Source organism: Chanodichthys erythropterus, chromosome 19 (assembly GCF_024489055.1).
Source record: "Chanodichthys erythropterus isolate Z2021 chromosome 19, ASM2448905v1, whole genome shotgun sequence".
NCBI classification, from domain to species: Eukaryota; Metazoa; Chordata; class Actinopteri; order Cypriniformes; family Xenocyprididae; genus Chanodichthys; species Chanodichthys erythropterus.
In genome coordinates, this window is record NC_090239.1 from 10215276 (window position 1) to 10234003 (window position 18728).

The 18728-nt window shown below is 35.8% G+C and overlaps 2 protein-coding genes across 3 annotated transcripts in view; one reads left to right on the forward strand and one right to left on the reverse strand.

Moving 5' to 3' along the window:
- The first annotated feature begins 1099 nt into the window (after positions 1–1099).
- On the forward strand, positions 1100–13259 carry mbtd1 (mbt domain containing 1). 2 transcript variants are annotated; one of them, XM_067369046.1, is made up of 17 exons: positions 1100–1269; positions 2325–2526; positions 2797–2930; positions 3045–3159; positions 3273–3355; positions 3461–3578; positions 3668–3802; positions 3930–4018; positions 4935–5169; positions 5258–5313; positions 5394–5498; positions 6438–6585; positions 6661–6743; positions 6884–7118; positions 7881–7952; positions 8441–8608; positions 10005–13259. In XM_067369046.1, the coding sequence occupies exons 1-17, from the start codon at positions 1249–1251 to the stop codon at positions 10121–10123; spliced, it is 2118 nt and encodes a 705-aa protein (XP_067225147.1). In that variant the 5' UTR covers positions 1100–1248; the 3' UTR covers positions 10124–13259. The 2 variants fall into 2 exon arrangements, with proteins under 2 accessions (XP_067225147.1, XP_067225148.1); XM_067369047.1 differs by lacking the exon at positions 8441–8608.
- A 420-nt stretch (positions 13260–13679) lies between these two features.
- Positions 13680–18728, reverse strand: part of nherf1a (NHERF family PDZ scaffold protein 1a) — a 28537-nt gene continuing 23488 nt past the window's right edge. The window contains exons 5-6 of the mRNA XM_067368871.1: positions 15009–15128; positions 13680–14930 (exon numbers count right to left, since the gene is read on the reverse strand). Coding sequence (XP_067224972.1) covers positions 14775–14930; positions 15009–15128 — 276 coding nt within the window. The 3' untranslated portion in view covers positions 13680–14774. The remainder of the gene's footprint in view (positions 14931–15008; positions 15129–18728) is intronic.

An 18728-nucleotide genomic window follows, 5' to 3' on the forward strand; every position in this document is an offset into this window, starting at 1 on the left:
ATAGCTTAAAAATGGTAATAAAATATGATCTCAGAGTTAAATTGTGTCAGAAATTAATCTTAATTAGAGTCAGATAACACTTAAGCAAAACATGGTCAGATCAAAGTGTCTGAATTTTTGGTAATTTTTATCAATTTTCAATAACTTTATGAAGAATTTTAGGGTATAATATGTCACAGTTTACTTTATTTTGCTATCCTCACTTACATAAATGAACTATAGTGTCCTGCACCCACTAGTAAAAAATTAGTTTTTTTTTTTTTTTTTTAATTAAATTTAAAAAAAAAAAGAATATTTTTTGGTTTGACTGTAGCTTCTATTATATTTACAGATAGCATAGACTAAACAATACAATTGTAAGAAACGGCAAATAATTCAATACCTACCTAACCCATAAATTATAAAGCAGTCGATTTGATATACAATATTTCTGATTGAAATTCTTTAAAGGAGCTGTAAGTTACTGACCTTTTAGCATGTATGTTCAAAATGTATGTTGCTTTTGAGTATACTACAAAAATTTGAATGTTATGAGGTAAAAAATGTTGTTTGTGAGGCTGTGCATCAATAGAGGATTACTGTAAAATGGTTGTACATGTTTGTAACTCATATTTGAATGTTGTTGTTTTTTTCAACAAACGACCAGTGAAAGGATATGCCTTGGCTCAGAAAATGTTGATTGTCTACCTCAAAATGTCAAACAAAATTTTATATGAGTATAATTTGTATAAGTTATAGATTTTTGGCGTCAGGGGTCCAGACTCTGATACCTATAGTAAGGCTACAGCGCACACACCTGAACTGCTGGCATAAAACACTATCCCCATCTACTGAGCTGGCCACACATCTAGACATTTATCACCCCATCCATTATTTCATCCTGTCATATTCTATTACCATGACGTTATGACCGTAGACATATTATATTTTATAGTTATGGTCAATAAATCTGCTATGGCAACACAAAGTCCGTATTTATTTGATCTGTAATTATTTACCTCACTAAAACATTTCCTATTACCTTATATGGTGTAAAAGTGCTTAACAGGTTAACCGTTATTGGCTAATACCCACGTCAATCATTCTAGATCCACGCGCACGCGCACTCGAGCCATGACAATTGTTGATAATCAACTGGAGTTATTTTTTGCTTTAGAGTAAAATAATTTCAAGCCAGGCCCTTTCCCTCCGGGGGGCTCTCGGACCATACCACAACGAACTTAAGATACCGACTTGTATGAAGGGCTAATGGAAAACCCAAGGGATATGGTAAGAAAGAGTTTATTTGAGCCCGCTTCCTTGATTTAGCGCAGTTAGCGGCTAGCAGTGTTAGCCGTCCTCTTTGTTTTGGTTGTCAGAAACAGATCCTGCTAGTCACACAAACTACAGCATTTACCTTATTCAAATAACTCGTAATACTTTATATGCTATGTAATCGCTCATTCAAACCAGCTGTCTCACTAAATGGTGCAAAAACAACTGGTTATGTATGTGTTTTCTGCAGCTGAAATATACCCGCAGGCCCATGAATGTGTGTATGTTTGTGTTTATGGTCGTATATCATAACATAGTTTGTCGACAGTTTTTATGGGGATCATAACTGCATTAAGGACGTTTTCATAAAATGTTCTGTTTATGTAGGCAGCTCACTAGGTTCTGAGGTACAGCATATGTGTATGTTTGCTTGTGTAATGACCTAAATATCATTTAAAGGTGGGTTATGAGAATATTAAATATGTAGATTTTGGTGAAATGGTATTTTAGCAGGTGTAAAGGGAAATTATATTATATCAGATTAAGACAAAGTCTGAAATTATTCATTTTGAATTCAGGTCACAGTGGTTTTGGCAAATCCTTATCTGATGCACCACTCTAGTACTTAAATATTGAAAAATATAAATATGTAGATCTTGAAAATACAGCAGATATCATTGAAAATGTAAAATGAGATTCCTTTGCTTTGGCTATCTCCTTTTCTTGAAATGCCCTGTGGGGATATTGGGTGCTGATGATATTGACCCTTTGTTCATGGTATTTCTCTTTTTTTGTGACCCCTGAGAACCTTCAGTTTTATTCATGTGATTTGCTCTGCTTCCTAATTCCCGGCTCATTAAAGCATTGATGAACTAGTATAAAGATTATGGTTATCACTGACCATAATATTAATCATGCTATATAATGTCAAATATAATTATTTAAGTATTATGGCTGTATAAGTGAGCTTTAATCCTTGTCTTTCATTGCCCTTTCATTAATTTGTCCATTGCTCTTTTCTTCTCTATTTTCTCCACATTTTTTCCCTCTTCTTGCCTCATCACACGTAGGCTGAGCACACTCCCCGCTCAGAGCGGAAGAGGAGAGATTCGTTCGGGATGTTTGACGGGTATGACAGCTGCAGTGAAGACAGCAGTAGCAGCTCCAGCTCAGAGGACAGTGAAGATGAAGTCCCCAGCATCCCCGCCAGCCTGCCTATCATCAAAAACAACGGCCAGGTCTACACCTATCCTGATGGAAAAGCTGGAATGGGTTAGTCATCATGTCCATATATAGTGGGGTCCTTGTGAGAACACACATTTTATTTTTCATTGAAACCTGGAAATAAAAATAAAGTAGTATATATTTCACTCATTTGTATAATTTGTCCATGGTTACAATATCATTTCTAATGAAAAATTGTATTTATTATCCCATTTACCCCCTACCTAACAAAAATCATCTTTATGGTTTGCTTTTCATCTTGGATAAATATGTTAAATAGTGTGATTGATGATTGTTTTTTTTTTTTTCCCCATGCAGCAACCTGTGAGATGTGTGGTATGGTTGGTGTACGAGATGCTTTCTACTCTAAAACAAAGAGATTCTGCAGTGTATCCTGCTCCAGAAGCTATTCCTCCAATTCTAAAAAGGCCAGTATACTGGCAAGACTTCAGGTAACTACTCATGGACTTAAGAAGCACTCCAAATCAAATTACTACCTCTGTTGTTGTTTATTTTTTCCTCTTTCCATAACTGACATATTGTATTTGTTCTTTTATTCTATCAAGGGTAAACCACCAACAAAAAAGGCTAAAGTCTTACAAAAACAGCCATTAATGGCAAAGTTGGCAGCTTACGCACAGTATCAAGCAAATCAACAGAACCAAGCTAAATCAAAATCAGGTAAATGGCTTTTCAACTAAGTTTAAAGTTTCATTGTGTAATTGTCTGCCTAATTGATTAAAAAAAAAAATCACAATATTTAACATTAACTTTTTGTTCTTTTTCTCATGAAGTGGTTCCTGTTGAAGGCTTTGACTGGGGCCGGTACATTTGTAGCAATAATCTAGTTGGGGCACCAGTCAGCTGTTTCAAACATGTGAGTATAGGCAGAGAATTATCATCATAATTGTTTTTCTTATAAACTTTTGGCTTATATATATTTTTTTATAAATACTCTGCTTGTGACATGATAACTCTCCAGGTGCCCATGGGTATGTGCTGGGGTGACATAGCAGAGGGGGTGAGGGTGGAGGTCCTCAATTCTGACACAAACCTCTCCACAAAAGTTTACTGGGTAGCAGGGATTGTCAAACTGGCAGGTAATGTTGTAGTAATAACTGCCAACTCTTTTGCTTTTAAGAATGTTTGATGTATTATAATTAAATGATTTATTTTAATAACTTCTCAGGTTTTAAAGCTCTTCTGCGCTATGAGGGTTTTGATAATGACTCAAGCAGAGACTTCTGGTGTAATCTGTGTATCCCAGAAGTCCACCCTGTTGGATGGTGTGCCTCTAGTGGAAAGCCACTGGTGCCTCCTAAATGTATGTAAAACATTAAGCTATTCAAAACTACGTAGTTAGTTGTTTTTTGATGTTAAAATAGTGTTAACTTGCCATTGCTGAATAGGAGTAATTATACATTTTTAAAAATATATTTTCAACTTCATAGCCATCCAGCATAAGTATTCTAACTGGAAAGCGTTTCTTGTGAAACGACTCACTGGAGCCAAAACTCTTCCACCGGATTTTGCCACAAAGGTAAGACTGTATCCCAGCAGTGACTATAAAGCATAGAGAGACTCTGGAAAAACCTGTAGATCAAGATCTTCCTGCTATGATGAGCAAATACACCAGGAAATAGTCACAAACGGATTAACATGTGGTAAAGGTGTCAGACTGCCTTACTGTAATAAAAGAAGCAGACCTCACTGACCATGTTTACATACACATCGTTTGTCTTTGAGATAAGCGTGCAATAAATAGAGCGTATCTATTTTATGTCATTTTTGTGAAAAAAGGTCTTTTTTTTTTTTGTTTGTTTCTTCTATTTCTTCTATTGTTTGACTTTTTGCAAGTAGCACCCATAATTAATTTTATTTGGACACATGCAGGTATATAATGAATTTTCCATTACAATTTCTTTATTTGAAAGAAATTTAATACTTTTATTCAGCAAGGGCGCATTAAGTTGATCAAAAAGCGACAGTAAAGACATTTATACGTTGCTGCCAAAGATTTCAAATAAATGCTGTTCTTTTGAATTTTCTATTGAAAATTTAAATTTTATCACAGTTTCTACAAAAATAACCTGCAGCACAACTAGTTTCAGCATTGATGATGATAAGATTGATTCTTCCTGAGCAGCAAATCGGCATATTAGAATGATTTCTGAAGGATCATGTGACGCTGAAGACTGGAGTAATGATGCTGAAAATTCAGCTTTGCCATCATGGGAATAAATTACATTTTAAAATGTATTAAAAAGAAAGCTTGTTAATTGCAACATTATTTCACAAAATTACTGTTTTTACTGTGTTTTTTTTTAATCAAAATAATGCAGCCTTGGTGAGCATAAGTCTTTCAAAAACATTTTTAAAAATCTTACGAACCCCAACTTTTGAACGGTGGTGTACTAGTCTCATTTGAACTGTTTGTTTAAATGTTTAACTTGAAGGTTCATGAGAACATGCAGTACCCATTTAAGAAACTGATGCGTGTGGAAGTTGTGGATAAGACCCACCTGTGTCGTACTCGCGTGGCCTTGGTGGAACAGGTGATCGGCGGGCGTCTGCGTCTGGTGTATGAGGAGAGCCAGGACGGCACTGACGACTTCTGGTGTCACATGTTCAGCCCACTCATCCACTCCATTGGCTGGTCACGAAGCATTGGGCATCGTTTCAAAAGATCCGGTCCGTCAAAGTTTATTCAGCGAACATAAAATTTGATGATCTTGTTGTGGCTTATGGATCTAAATGTCTCTAATGTTGCCCTCTGCAGAGGTGATGAAGAAAATGGAGGGTCAGATGGATGCTCCTTCACAGTTGTTTTTTAAGGTACATTAATAATTGCTTTTTTTAATTCCACGGTGTGTTGGCAGTCACCTGCTCATGCGTGTCATCTTTTAAACCCACAGGTTAAGGATGTGGATCAGAGTGGGGAATGGTTTAAAGATGGAATGAAGTTGGAGGCAATAGACCCTCTAAATCTCTCTGCTATATGTGTTGCTACTGTAAGAAAGGTAAAGTTTTGCCGTTTTTCTCTGATTGAGTGCGTTTACATGCACATTCTAATCCTGATCGTGCTTAATAAGCCGACAATGCACGTGGTCATGTAAACGTGTTTACCCTTTTTTCTTTATCGGAGTAAGGTCATAAATGGCTTAAGCATAAACCGATTACCACAGCTAGAATTTTGCCCTTTACACCGATTTCGCCCAGCATGTAAACATATTAACCTGCTTTCTGTCCGTTTATTGAAGTGCGCATGTGTGATATGTGACAGGAACGCGTCCTTACTGCGGATTTAAGCGCATCCAGACAGACTAAACGTTTACTCTGGAAATATATCGCAAACTCAGACTCTTTCTTGACCCAAAAAATTATGAAAATGTGTTCTCATCTCATGCAGAATAAGTAGAAGTGGTACAGTCAAAATGCTGCAAGATGCAACTGCATGAGAGGATAATATATGAGCCGTAAGTTTCCCACTGACATGTTGCAATACTATTCTGTTTGGTTTTTAATGCTTTATTTAACATCACAAGCGACATAACAAATGAAATACTTAGTTGAGTTAGATACGCAAATTATTAAGTTTTGACATCACTACCAGGAAATAACCTGATTTTATTAATAATGTCATGTAAGTTTAATTGCGTTATCAGGTTATTGGTTTGCATGTAAACCCGGACAACAGGTTATTTCAATAAACTGATTTTTGTGAATATTCGCCGTACTGGTGTGCATGTAAACGCGCTCAATGATGTAAATGTTGATTTTTAGAACTGCAGTGTTATGATTTCTTTTGTCCAAGCACACAAAAATGCATGAAGTAATGATTTGTAATTCAGACTTTGTGTCGTTGCACGGGTAGATGATAAAATACAGAATGGAAATGATGAAATGCAGGTATTTCAAGTATTTTAAACTTTTGAATTGATCATGTAACCTTCTCTCAGGTGTTGGCAGACGGGTACCTAATGATCGGGATTGATGGTTCTGAGGCTGCTGATGGGTCAGACTGGTTCTGCTACCACTCAACCTCTCCCTCCATCTTCCCAGTCGGCTTCTGTGAAATCAACAACATTGAGCTCACACCCCCAAGAGGTGTGTTTCCTCTCTCTTTTTGCAGAGTGATCTGATCTGACATAATAACTGAATGAATCTGAAACTGCTCCACAGGGTACACCAAACTCCCTTTTAAATGGTTTGACTACCTCAGAGAAACGGGTTCAATTGCAGCCCCTGTGAAGCTCTTTAACAAAGTAAGTTTTCATGCGTAGACTGTGGGGGGCAAATATTTTTTGTTTTAATTTTGTTTGTTTCAAATTATGCATTGTGTTTTGTCTTGAATTATGCATTGTGGTGCATGCCATTGAATGTCCATGTCCTCTCTTGCTCCCAGGATGTACCGAATCACGGTTTCCGTACAGGAATGAAGCTGGAGGCAGTGGATTTGATGGAGCCACGTCTGGTGTGTGTGGCCACAGTGACCAGGATCGTACACAGACTCCTGCGCATTCATTTTGACGGTTGGGAGGATGAGTACGATCAGTGGGTGGACTGTGAGTCTCCAGATCTCTACCCTGTAGGCTGGTGCCAACTGACTGGCTATCAGCTGCAGCCACCCGCCGCACAGAGTGAGTGAACACTCCAGAACATTCGGATTCTAGAAGGTTCAAATAGTTTCTTAGCAACACTGTATTCTCACATTAAGTTTTTTTTATAGATTAGTTCCTTCGGCACTTTTTAAAATGGTCTTTTTAGTTTTTTAGTTTGTTTTGAATTTAATTTAACACAACCATTTTCTACTCCTTAGATTTAAACTTAATTGAAAATGTGAATGGCCTCTATTTGATTGGCTGACCTCTGTAATAACAGCATAGTTCACATTGGGCTGATAAAGTTGCTGAATACTGAGTAGACGCATTGACATGAAAAACGTGTATTTTATATGTATGGCCATCATATGTTTTAGAGTTGTATATAATAATTACTATTATGTTATTACTAATAATTACTGGATGCAACCAATCGAGTGTCCTTTAACAGGACACATAAAGGGTAACATGAGGATAACATAACATGACTTATGTATTATGCGAGGAATAAATAAGAATAGGCTAATCAATTTGATTATAACAACTATGTATTATATAATATGAAATAATAATCACAATATAATAATATCTGATAAAATTGTATACATGTTAAATAAAGTCATATGACATTTTCTGAATGAGCAATTTTTGTAGCTTTATGCTTTGTCTGCATATTATTATTTTTTAATTCAGAGCAAATAAAAATCTGCTGCTTTCATTTTTGGCTGTATTTCTAATCTATTTGTGTGATGTTTTAATGATTGGCTGCATAGAATAACAGCATGTCCCTTTTGTCCTCAGCCACAAGAGAAGCACCGCCAAATGTCTCAAAACAGAAAAAGAAGACTGCACAGTATAAAGGACAAAAGAAAAGTGAGTACAGTCTCCTTCAATCTTCCCCTCTTCTCTCTCTCCTCTCACCGAACACTGATTTTGGGTGCAAAATTGGTCCAGGAGCTGTTTCCACTGGTTTTTCTCTGGCTTGGGTCTGGTCTGGTTCTGCTTGATAGTCAGTGGCAGTTGTCATGATTCAGTGGGGTCATGGATAATTACAGACAACTGTAGCCATCATCTTCATACCCGGGTGAGACAGAGTGGCACACTTCCTCAGGGTGAGAGAATCTGAGCAAATCTTTGGGAGAGGTCAGGTTTGCAGTCATGATGTTGGGTTCCACATTCCCAGGGCCTCAGTCTCTCAATCACAATCACCCTTCTTTGATGTAGAAATCAAATTAAGGTTCAGATCAGTTGAAATTTGGGCTCAGCTTGAGGATGGCCTGCAGTGTTGTGGAGTTGAGCTCGGTAGCCTGGGTAACACTAACCCAGTAACTTCGGTAACCACAGTCTGGCTTGGTGTTTAGAGAGGAAGATTCCAGTTGGGAGGAGGCCAATCGGTTTGGGTGGGCCTCTGAGGAGGAGGAGCTTCTCGGGTGATGAAGAGCAGACTCCACCCCATTACCTGTCCCACTTCTCTGGGTCCGGGCGACCTCCCACCTCAGGTGTAGAGCATGATCGCTCTCTCAACTCAGGTAACTCAATTCTCCATCACTCAGGGAGAGGGGGCCACTGAGCTCATTCCTGTAGAACTTTTCAGGTTGGCCGTCGTGATGAGTTGCACGTCATCAGGTGACTGCGTAATTTGTGCCGCATACACCATTAACAACAGTTGCATGATAAAGAAGGGTAGTTTGACTCAGAAGAAGTGTGTGCGTGGTCAGTTTCATCCCACACCTGATTCATTATTTTTTTTTTATTTATTTTTTTTTTTACTTAAGGATGGCGTGAATTAATATCTTTTGGATTTTAAAGAAATAGCTCACCAAAAATTACAATTCTGTTTTTGACTTGCCCTCATGTTTTTTCCAACCTGTATGACTTCATTTTGAATGCAAAAGGAGATTTATTTATTTATAATATAGAATATAATTTAGAATATCCTACCTACTTTTGTCCATTTAACAATAAAATGGTGTCAAGCTTCGAATTAACTCATTATGAGTCTTTTTATGTTTTCAATATACTAGAAAAGCCCATACAATGATGAAGAGCCTTTATTTTTTACAATAAAACTAGAACATTAGTATTAATATGAATTGAACAGAATGTTTCCAGGATTGATGGCATACATATCTGGTAACAAAAGTTCCTTAATTTTACAAATGTTTTGTAATTTTTATTTTATTTTTTATTTTTTTTAAACAACAATCAGTGTAACATTGGAAGCCAATTCCTTATAACTCTTAAATGAAATATAATGCAGACGATGAAAGTCTGATAGTATAGGTTTTATGTATTCAGTCTTTTTCTATTAAATATTTTCTATATTCTATATTTTCTCAGTCTTTTAAAGCCATTTGTGTGGGACAGACTAAAATCTTAATTATGCCAAATGTCATTTAATGGTGCCATAATAAATGTAAGCACTAAAGGGGAGGATTTTAAGTGAATAGAGTCCTTTCACCTTCGTTATGAGGAAAAATTGTCCTTTTGTGTTCCACGGAAAAAAGAAAGTCGTACGGGATGACATGAGAGTTGGTTAAATTTTTGAGTGAACTGTCCCTTTAAATATTGCAGGTAAGTTTATTAGCCTACTAAAATACTTAAACCTTGTGTATCTCTGCCTGGTTGATTTCATTATATGAATGCAGCAACATGCTTCTGCTTCTGGCAACTAAAATTGAAAAGATTAGTTTCTTTAGGTTATTGCAAATGTTGAGGAGTTTTTTTTTCCTTTTCTTTTCTTTTCTTTTAAGCATAGTGTTACTTCTCCTTTCCACCCTTTCTTATCTGAGTGTAAGGTCCTCAGGTGTCCTTCACAGCTGATTTTTTTTTTTTCCATCTTCTGTGTTGCATTGAGTTGTTTTCTCTCACCGGCATGTTTCATTTTATGAACTGTTGTTCTTGTGTCTCGTTGTTGTTTGCCAGAAGCCTCGCTGCAGTTAAAAGAAGAGACTCCCGAGATCGATGAGTTCACCTTCTCGCAGGGCATCTCAGACCAGGAGAGCAACGGCTCGGGCAGTTACTACATCCGACAGGAGCCCTGAGCAGCATCCGCCATCACAGAGTCTCACCTCACTGCCAACAGCACTGGAAAAATCCCACTCTGAGCGATGCACACGAGGCCTGGAAGAAAAGACAGTGACTTTCTCTCACACCAGGTCTCTCTCTTTTCAATTTTTTGTTCCTTTTCAGGTTCGAACAGCTTGAAGAAAGGACTTCTCAGTCTTTGATCCTAGAGAGAAGGGTGTGTATAAATGGTGGATTTTGTTTGAAATGGGGATACTGTTGTTTGTCCTGATGTTTTGTTTAAACAGTTTGCCCGACGGACTTTTTCTCCTCAGTGTTCATTGTACTTGAAGTTTTCTTCTCTTTTTTTTCTGTCTTTATTTCCCCTTTTTGGTGAAAAGAAAAAAAAAGTTTTTTTGGGAGGGAGGGAGGGAGGGGGGGGGGGTAAGATTTCAGTACCTTGTGTGTTTCTTGCGCTGTTTCATTTGTTTTGGGTGGGTGTGCATTTGGTAAGAGTAGTAAAAATCTATATTGAGACAGTATATTCATATATGTATGACATTCATATTAAACACACATATATAAATATTTAAACATACACATATAGTAGTTGATTGAGGGATGATGGTATTGAAATCAAACCTTACTGGTATGAAGAGTAGACTAATGGAAAACACTCACAATTTGCACTACAGGGATAAAAAAAAAAGAAAAAAAAAAAGAGATGCATTGGCCTGTAAAACGATAGTAAAAACCTGCAGCTTTATTGTATTATGTGATTTAGCAAACTTAGTGGGATGTGCTCAAGTCAAAGTGAGGATTATGATATGCAAAAAAAAAAAGTTATTATTCGAAATTTGACACCAATGTTTATGGTTGTTTTTGATTTCGTTCTCAAGAGCCATTTTTATACAGGCGGTCGAGGTATTTTGTGAGCCGTAGAATAAAACGTAAGCAATCACTGCTACCTGAACACTACCTTAATGTCATCTTTGATGTTGACGGCACAACAGAGGATTCTTCTGGAAGACTTTTGCGAGTCACTGAACAATACAGCGCCAGCCTCTCTGCTCGTACATCAGCAAGGAATCGCATCGCATCCCATGCATTTTCCATAACTCACAGCATTCATTCCAGAATAAAAACATTTTTACTACCTCTAAAAGAAAGCGTGATTTTGAAATACACAGGATGAAGATTCATGTGGTTCTTCAGCCTTGCTAAGGTTGCAATAGGGTAGTTTTCATGCTCCATTTGAAAGGGTATATTCATTCTATTTTATGCAAAAGGCAAATATCCACACTTGGACACATGGCTTATTTCACTTTAAAAGTCTACACGTCATTTATATTTGTATCATAGCATGTTATTGACAGAGTTCTTGAAATGGAAAAGAATGTTATGCAATAATAATGTCTGTGTTGTTTTATGATGTCTTACTCTGAAAACAAAAAATTACAGCTCATAAATATATAAACTAGATACATTCTATAGACTTCAAATGAAATATTCTTACAATATATTGCAAAACTGTGACAATTTTCTAAGAGCTAGACTTGAGCTTTCCCTGTTATAGATCATTCTGAGTGTAAATAACCTTTATAACATCCTATAGAATCAACCGATATTACATTTGCATAGTGGTTTATCTTAGTATAACTATAAGCTCTATTCAGTACCAGTAAGGTTGTTGGTGAACTCTCAGGAAATGTATCTCATTGACTTCTGCTTTATTTGAAGGTTTGTGGCTAAGCGCTTCTAAGATCACCCGATTCGACTTACGAAACCACCGTTTTGTTCGTTTGCGATATTTTAAGCTCCTGAAAAATGTGACCATGTCATTGTTTTTCTTTGGTTCATCTTTGCTTGCATTCATCAAATGCTGACTAAATTTTTATAAATGGTCACCCACATGTTGTAGTTAGATCCATGTTAAATTATGGTTCATTGTATAAAGATCCAGTGTATTTTTTTAACAGCTGTTGTTTTTCTCTCTTTTCATCCTTCATGAGTTTTAGCAGATGTTTGTATTGAATCATTACGAATTGGTTCATTTTTGTTTTTTTTATTGTCATTTTTGGGGGGTTTCTTCAGTAGCTGTTGTGTTGTATGCATGTCTAGTTTTACAAATGTAAGGCACTGTCATGTATTTAATTTGTAAATGTCAAACTGGGACTTTATGGCCACATTTTGTATCAGCTGCAGCAAACCACATCAATGTTGTCATGTTCATACATTTTTTTCTTTTCAATTTTTTCCAATGTCATTTTTTTTTCCCTCATAAACCCCATCCATTTCATCAGGATTTAGGTACACACTGGTTATGATCATACATGTCAGCTAAATTTATTAATTTTTTTTATATATATAATTATAAAACCAAAATTTCAATCATTTTTGCAATTAAAATATGACTGTTGAGGCAAATTTAGCTGCTACCCTCAAATGAATTTAAATCCAAACGCACAACTTCACCTTTAAGTAAACGCTCTCTCTCGTCAGCAGAATTGATGCCTTATCCTCTGTGTTGTGTTTTTCGACATAAGTAAATCTATTGAGTCAAAAATAGAGAAGCAGAATACGAAATATAAAGAAAAATATGTTGTCCAGTAGAGTGATTATCAGTGCATGCAGCAATGTGAGAATCTTATGAGGGCCAGTGTTGTTCTGGTCTCGATACTAACACGGGTTTTTGTGATGTTCCCTCTGTCCTCAGTAATCACATCATGGTGCTATATATATATATTTGATAACTCATTCATTAGGTCTATTAAAGGAGAATTAAGTCTGTAATTATAAGTTGGAGAGCTGGCGATTATAACTTCAGATCTGTATTTTGGATACAAGTAGCCGAAATCCTTTGTTATAACGATGAAAAAAAAAAAAATAAGAACTAACATTGACCCTCATAGTACATAGGAGGTGAGGGTGGTGGGTTTGTAACTTTTTTGATAGAGTCTGTATTTGGTCTTTGCTTTATTTCTAATGATGATGATGATGATGTGTGCTGTGATATAGGGTTTGATAGCTTATATGTATATAGTTCAACTGTGGGGGGAAAGCTTTTGTTGGTCAAATTTTATGTTAATTTGTTTACAAGCATTTCGAACTGTTTCCGCATGGCTGTGAAAATGTATCTGTTGAATTTGAAAAAAAAAAAGAAATTTTTACACTGAATTAAAAAGGATACTAAACATTTATCTGTTGCGTTCTTGGTATTTAAAGGGATAATTCACCTAAAGATATATTCTATCATTGTTTACTCACCATTGTGTTGTCCTAAACCCATAACGCTTCTGTTCATACTCGTAACACAAATGAAGATTTTTAATATTCTCTCACTGAATCCATTGAAAGTCCACAAAACCAAAAATTTCCTATTTAAAAAAAAAAGTAAAAGACTTTGTAAAAGAAATTCATCTCTTTTTGACACTTGAAAGTTTAAACTCAATTTAATTGGCCCAAAACTCTTAAGTTGGACCAACTCAATTAAATTAAGTTAGACCAACTCAGTAAAATTTTTTAACTTTGTTATTAAGAACAAAGATGCAAATTACAAAAAAAAAAAAGGAAAAAAATACAATATAAAAATGATACCAATGAAATAAACAGTGCTTTAATTTTTTTCAGGTACAGACTGAGTAGAATTAAAAATAACTACAGAAACTGAATAGTAACGTGTAAAAATAAAACACTGTATAGTCTTCACTGTATGAATTACATATACATTTATCCTTATTAAAGCTACTAAAGTAGAATGAGTGATTTTTTTATGTTATTTTTTTAAATACAGTAATAACAGACCGGACATTTTTAATAATGTTCATTATAAAATCTTGTTTTTGGTGTAGAACAGAGACTTGCATGGTTATTTAAAGCAGGTACATTTAAATATTTTAATTAAAATTTAAAAGTCATATGGAGTGAAGTGAGCATTTGCAGAAGAAATGAAATACTGTGGAAGATTTACAAGTAAACTTACGTCACATATTTTGTGCTTAAACATCCATGTGCGGTTTAAAAAGCATAGTACAGCCACTAAACAAGCACTTTAAATAAAACCTTTAATAAGAAGGTTTATCAGCCAACATGTCAATAATTCAGTCAAACAGTATCATTTTTCAGTGGTTAATGGGTCCCAAACCAAAAACAGCTCACATTTACAAAATTAAAAGGCTGTAGTTTCTACACTTCAGTATGAACTGATCATAACCACAAAATGAAAACGCAATGGACTGCCGCTGCTCTGAAAGTTACTTTCAATCTCCGTTGCAGAAACTCATTAGATACTATACAGCGCTCTCAAAGGGCCATCAATACTGCAGCAAAGCCAGAAAATATACAGATATGTTTCAGATATTATTTCAGCTTTCTTCTTTTAAAAAATTATATTCTAGACTGTACATTATACAGTAATGTTAAATCGTATATTTCATCTTATATCAGTGATATAGAGGTAAATCAAGTCGACAAGTTTATCAAACGTTAAAAATCAACAGATTCAGAAATCATACAGGCGAAATAACACTGGTTTAAAAATATACATGTGAAAGGGTTTCTAATTGTGTGCAAGAGAATTGAAAGACTGAGAAAAGGAGCAGAGAGGCATGATGGGACGGACAATTATAGAGGGGGAGAGGAAGTAAGAAAAGAAATGGGTGAGAGGACAAGGGGAGGCACAAAGGAGGCTCAGAGGTTGCTGAAGAGCTCGTTTCTTTTGCTCCAGTCCATCTGCGGGGCTCTCTTGTTGGAGCGTTTCTGGTGAGCTAGTTCCTTGGCCTGTTGCAGCGACATGTTCAGAGATAGTCCTGCACCATCACTTGAAGCCTTCTCTTTTGGTTTTTTCTGCAAACGTATTATTATGAAAAATCAACATTCTAGACCGTATGGTCTCCATATACTCAAGTGTGTGTGGACACAAACCTCTGGTGCTGAGGTGCTGGCTGGAGCTGCAGAAGTGGAGGTGTTGGAGGAGGTGCTAGAGGTCGACAGACTCATAGCGACTTTAGGCTTTTCCTCCTGGGTTGCTTTTCCATTCACCTGCTAAAAAGGAAATAGAAGACATTAATATAAACATTAACATAAAAAAACACAATTAAATGGATAATTCATTGTATGCATTTCTTGAACACAAAAGAAGATATTTTGAAGAATGTTGGTAACCAAACAGTACTGGTTCCTACTGACCTCCATTCCATTTTTTGTCCGTACAATGTGTCAATGGGAACCGAAACTGATGAGCTGCCAATATTCTTCAAAATATTTTTTATTAACCTTCTACTGCACACATGTTGATGGCACATGAAAAAAAAAATATTCCGCATCACTTTTTGGTTCATTTGGGAACATTTTATTGATAAAAACCTTTTTTGGCCCCCCACCCCAAAATATTTTTTCGTTGCCTCAAGGCAATGTTGTGCAACAATGGTACAGAATCAGAGAAAATTATCATCAAAATCAAAAAAATGTTTTAAAAATGTCAAGTAAAAAGGGAAAGACACTTGAAAGACATTGATATATTGAATTTGATAACATGCATAGGTCTGTATCATGCAGTGTGTCATGCCATAAAATGTACTTCATGTAATAAGATTTCACTGCGTACAAAACTTCTAAAAGCTACGGAAGAGGATTAGGGCCAAGCAATGATAAAAAAAATAAAACCATCTCGAGATTAAAGTTGTTAAATTTCGAGAAAAAAGTCCAAATAAAATGTTGAGAATAAACGTGTTAAATTACGAGAAAAAACTCGTTAAATTTCAAGAAAAAAAGTTGAGATAAAATGTTGAGAATAAACTCATTAAATTACGAGAATAAAGACGTTAAATTATGAGAACAAATCCGTAATTTAACTTTTTTCTCATAATTTAATGACTTTATTCTCAACATTTTATTTAGACTCTTTTCTTGAAATTTAACAGCATTTTTCTGACAATTTTTAACGAATTTGTTCTCATAATTTAATTACTTTTTTCCACATAATTTAATGACTTTATTCTCAACATTTTATCTCGATTTTTTTCTCTGAACATTTTATCTGACTTTAATCTCGAGATGGTTTTATTTTTTTATTATTGCTTGGCCCTAATCCTCTTCCGTAAAAAGCAGTTCTTCTCTGCTGTGAAATAGAGGTGTATGTTACAATTTTTTCACATCACTTTGGGTGTTCCCGTGCAACCAGGAACCCTGCATCTTCCCTTCTTATAATACATTATTGCCAATGTGAGGTATTGTCCAAAACATCCTCAAAAATTATCCCTTATCGCACAAGGTTGCCCTGAGGCAACAAAAAGAAAAACTGAATTTCTGAACATGCAAAATATATATATATATTTTTATAAAACCTGACAAAAGGCTTATCTACATCTTCACACACACACATATTTTGTATGTACAGTTCATGTCATTTTATATAAGATTACTAAAGCAAATAATCTTGCCGCCTTCTCACACATTGTGCTCCTGTGACCATGTGTCAGAACAGGATGTCCCACCTTTAAATGGTGCTTGATAGTGACTCCCACAACTGTTCTTTGGTACTTTCTCGACTTTCTAATTGGTTGTAATAATTTAAAGAAAAATTTACTAAACAAATTTACAAAACTTTTTGTGCTGTAGAGACTATCTTTCTAAGTGCAGTACGAAAAACAAACCACTAGATGGACTCTGAGTTTCATTCAGTTCACAATCTGACTATTGGCCGGTCCACATACCCACACTTGTGGTCTTGGCCTTTTGAGAGTGTGTGCATGACTAACCCAGATCTGACAAAAGTCAAAGCTTAAATCCACACTCCATCTCTAAGGTATGTGAAGCTATATAATACACAAGTTCCTGAACATGATGAATGATGGGATGCTTTATGTGCCCGGATTCACGAGATGCAAAAAAATTTACAGCATATGTTAAAATTAATGAGAGATAATTTTGCAGTAGAACATTAGGTGTAGATGAGTGAATGTGAATTAGTGAATGCATTTTGTAAAATGTTCCTTTTTATTTAGAAGCACCACAAATTGTGTTATCTGTTAAATACGGACTACTGAATAGATATTTAAAAGTTTATCTTAAAAGTGTAACATATTAAAAATTAAAATGTGTAAATAAAGCTTTGTACTTGCATTTTTACAACACTATGTTGTATGTGTGATCCATCAGGTAATTAAAAATTCTACACACACACACTTGTGGTCTCCACACCCACTTAAACACTTGGGCCAAAAACAGGAAATACGTCATGTAAGTAGGCAAATGGTCAAGTCTAAACAACGCAAGTGTGGGTTAACAGGCACTGTGTTCAGTAGAAACGACTCATTACATCTGTAAGTGGGGTCAACAAAGAAATTATCAACGGTTATATTTTTGTTTATGTTTGAACAAAGTTTGATTATATCAAAATGAACAAAGAATAATTAGCAAGTCAGAAGGCTGAAACACTCAGATACCAATGAACTGAAAACTCTTAGAAAATACTAGATCCTCAATTCAGGCCTACACATCATAGTTTTTATCCTAACACAAACAACTTTGGTCAGTCAGCATGGGAACCTGATGTAATGCAGATGAAACGAGTCGTTTCAACAGAACATAGTCAGACTAACCTGAATAAAGCTCAGGGTATCCAGAGATTTGAAATTCCTATCATTTTCAAGTTGTTTGTGAGGGTTAAAAGATCATTTTAAAGGGATAGTTCACCCAAAAATGAAAATTTGATGTTTATCTGCGCATCCAAGATGTAGAGGACTTTTTTTCTTCAGTCGAACGCAAATTATGATTTTTAACTGCAACCGCTGCCGTCTGTCAGTCAAATAATAGCAGTGACACATTGACTAGCAACTTTTCAAAAAGATGTTGGTAGGGAAAGTGTTAATATTGTTGTAGAAACCTTGATACATTTTTTTTAGTTTTGTTGCACTGTATCAGGAAATTAAAATGTGCTTGCTTTGCCAAGATGTAGTTCTCAATATAATAAAAACGGTCCTTGAGCTTTTCTGGTATGTAACATTTCTAATGTTTCATAGCCCTATGATGTAAATTAAGGAATTTAAAAATATTTTTTTACTCAGTCATCTTACCATCTCCCTGTGAATTTACTGACATCCTCTTAGTTCATGGCTCCCACTTCAGAACATTTGATGTAAACCACATGACCCGCAAATCTCAAAAGTAAAGATGGATTTACAAGACTCAAACTCTCTGCTGTCTAAAGCTGCGCAAGAGCCAGAATTCAGAGCCAGAGAAACACCAGAGGGTTAAAGAGTATCTGAGAAACGCCAGTGGTACCAGGTTTAGAGCTTGATAAACGTACATGTTTCTGTGTTGTGTGAAGAAAAAGAGCAAAAACTCTCCCGCACACCCTTGAGATGTTTTATCTACCAGCAGATACCTGGACAGAGAGCTTCCATTAACTCGAAGGAAGCAGCGATTATCTGGTCCAGGTTATCATTCTCTCACAGCTAGTCTAATCTAGCAGTGGGAAAAGTGATAGAGAAGAGCTGGTAGAGAGAAACCAGGACACTGCATTAAAAGTGTCCTGAAATCTGGTTATCAGACACCACAGATTTACCCGGTCCTAAAGCTGCCTGTCTAATCCCATCACTGACGCTCGGACACCACTACACTTTAACAGCCAATAAATGTGAT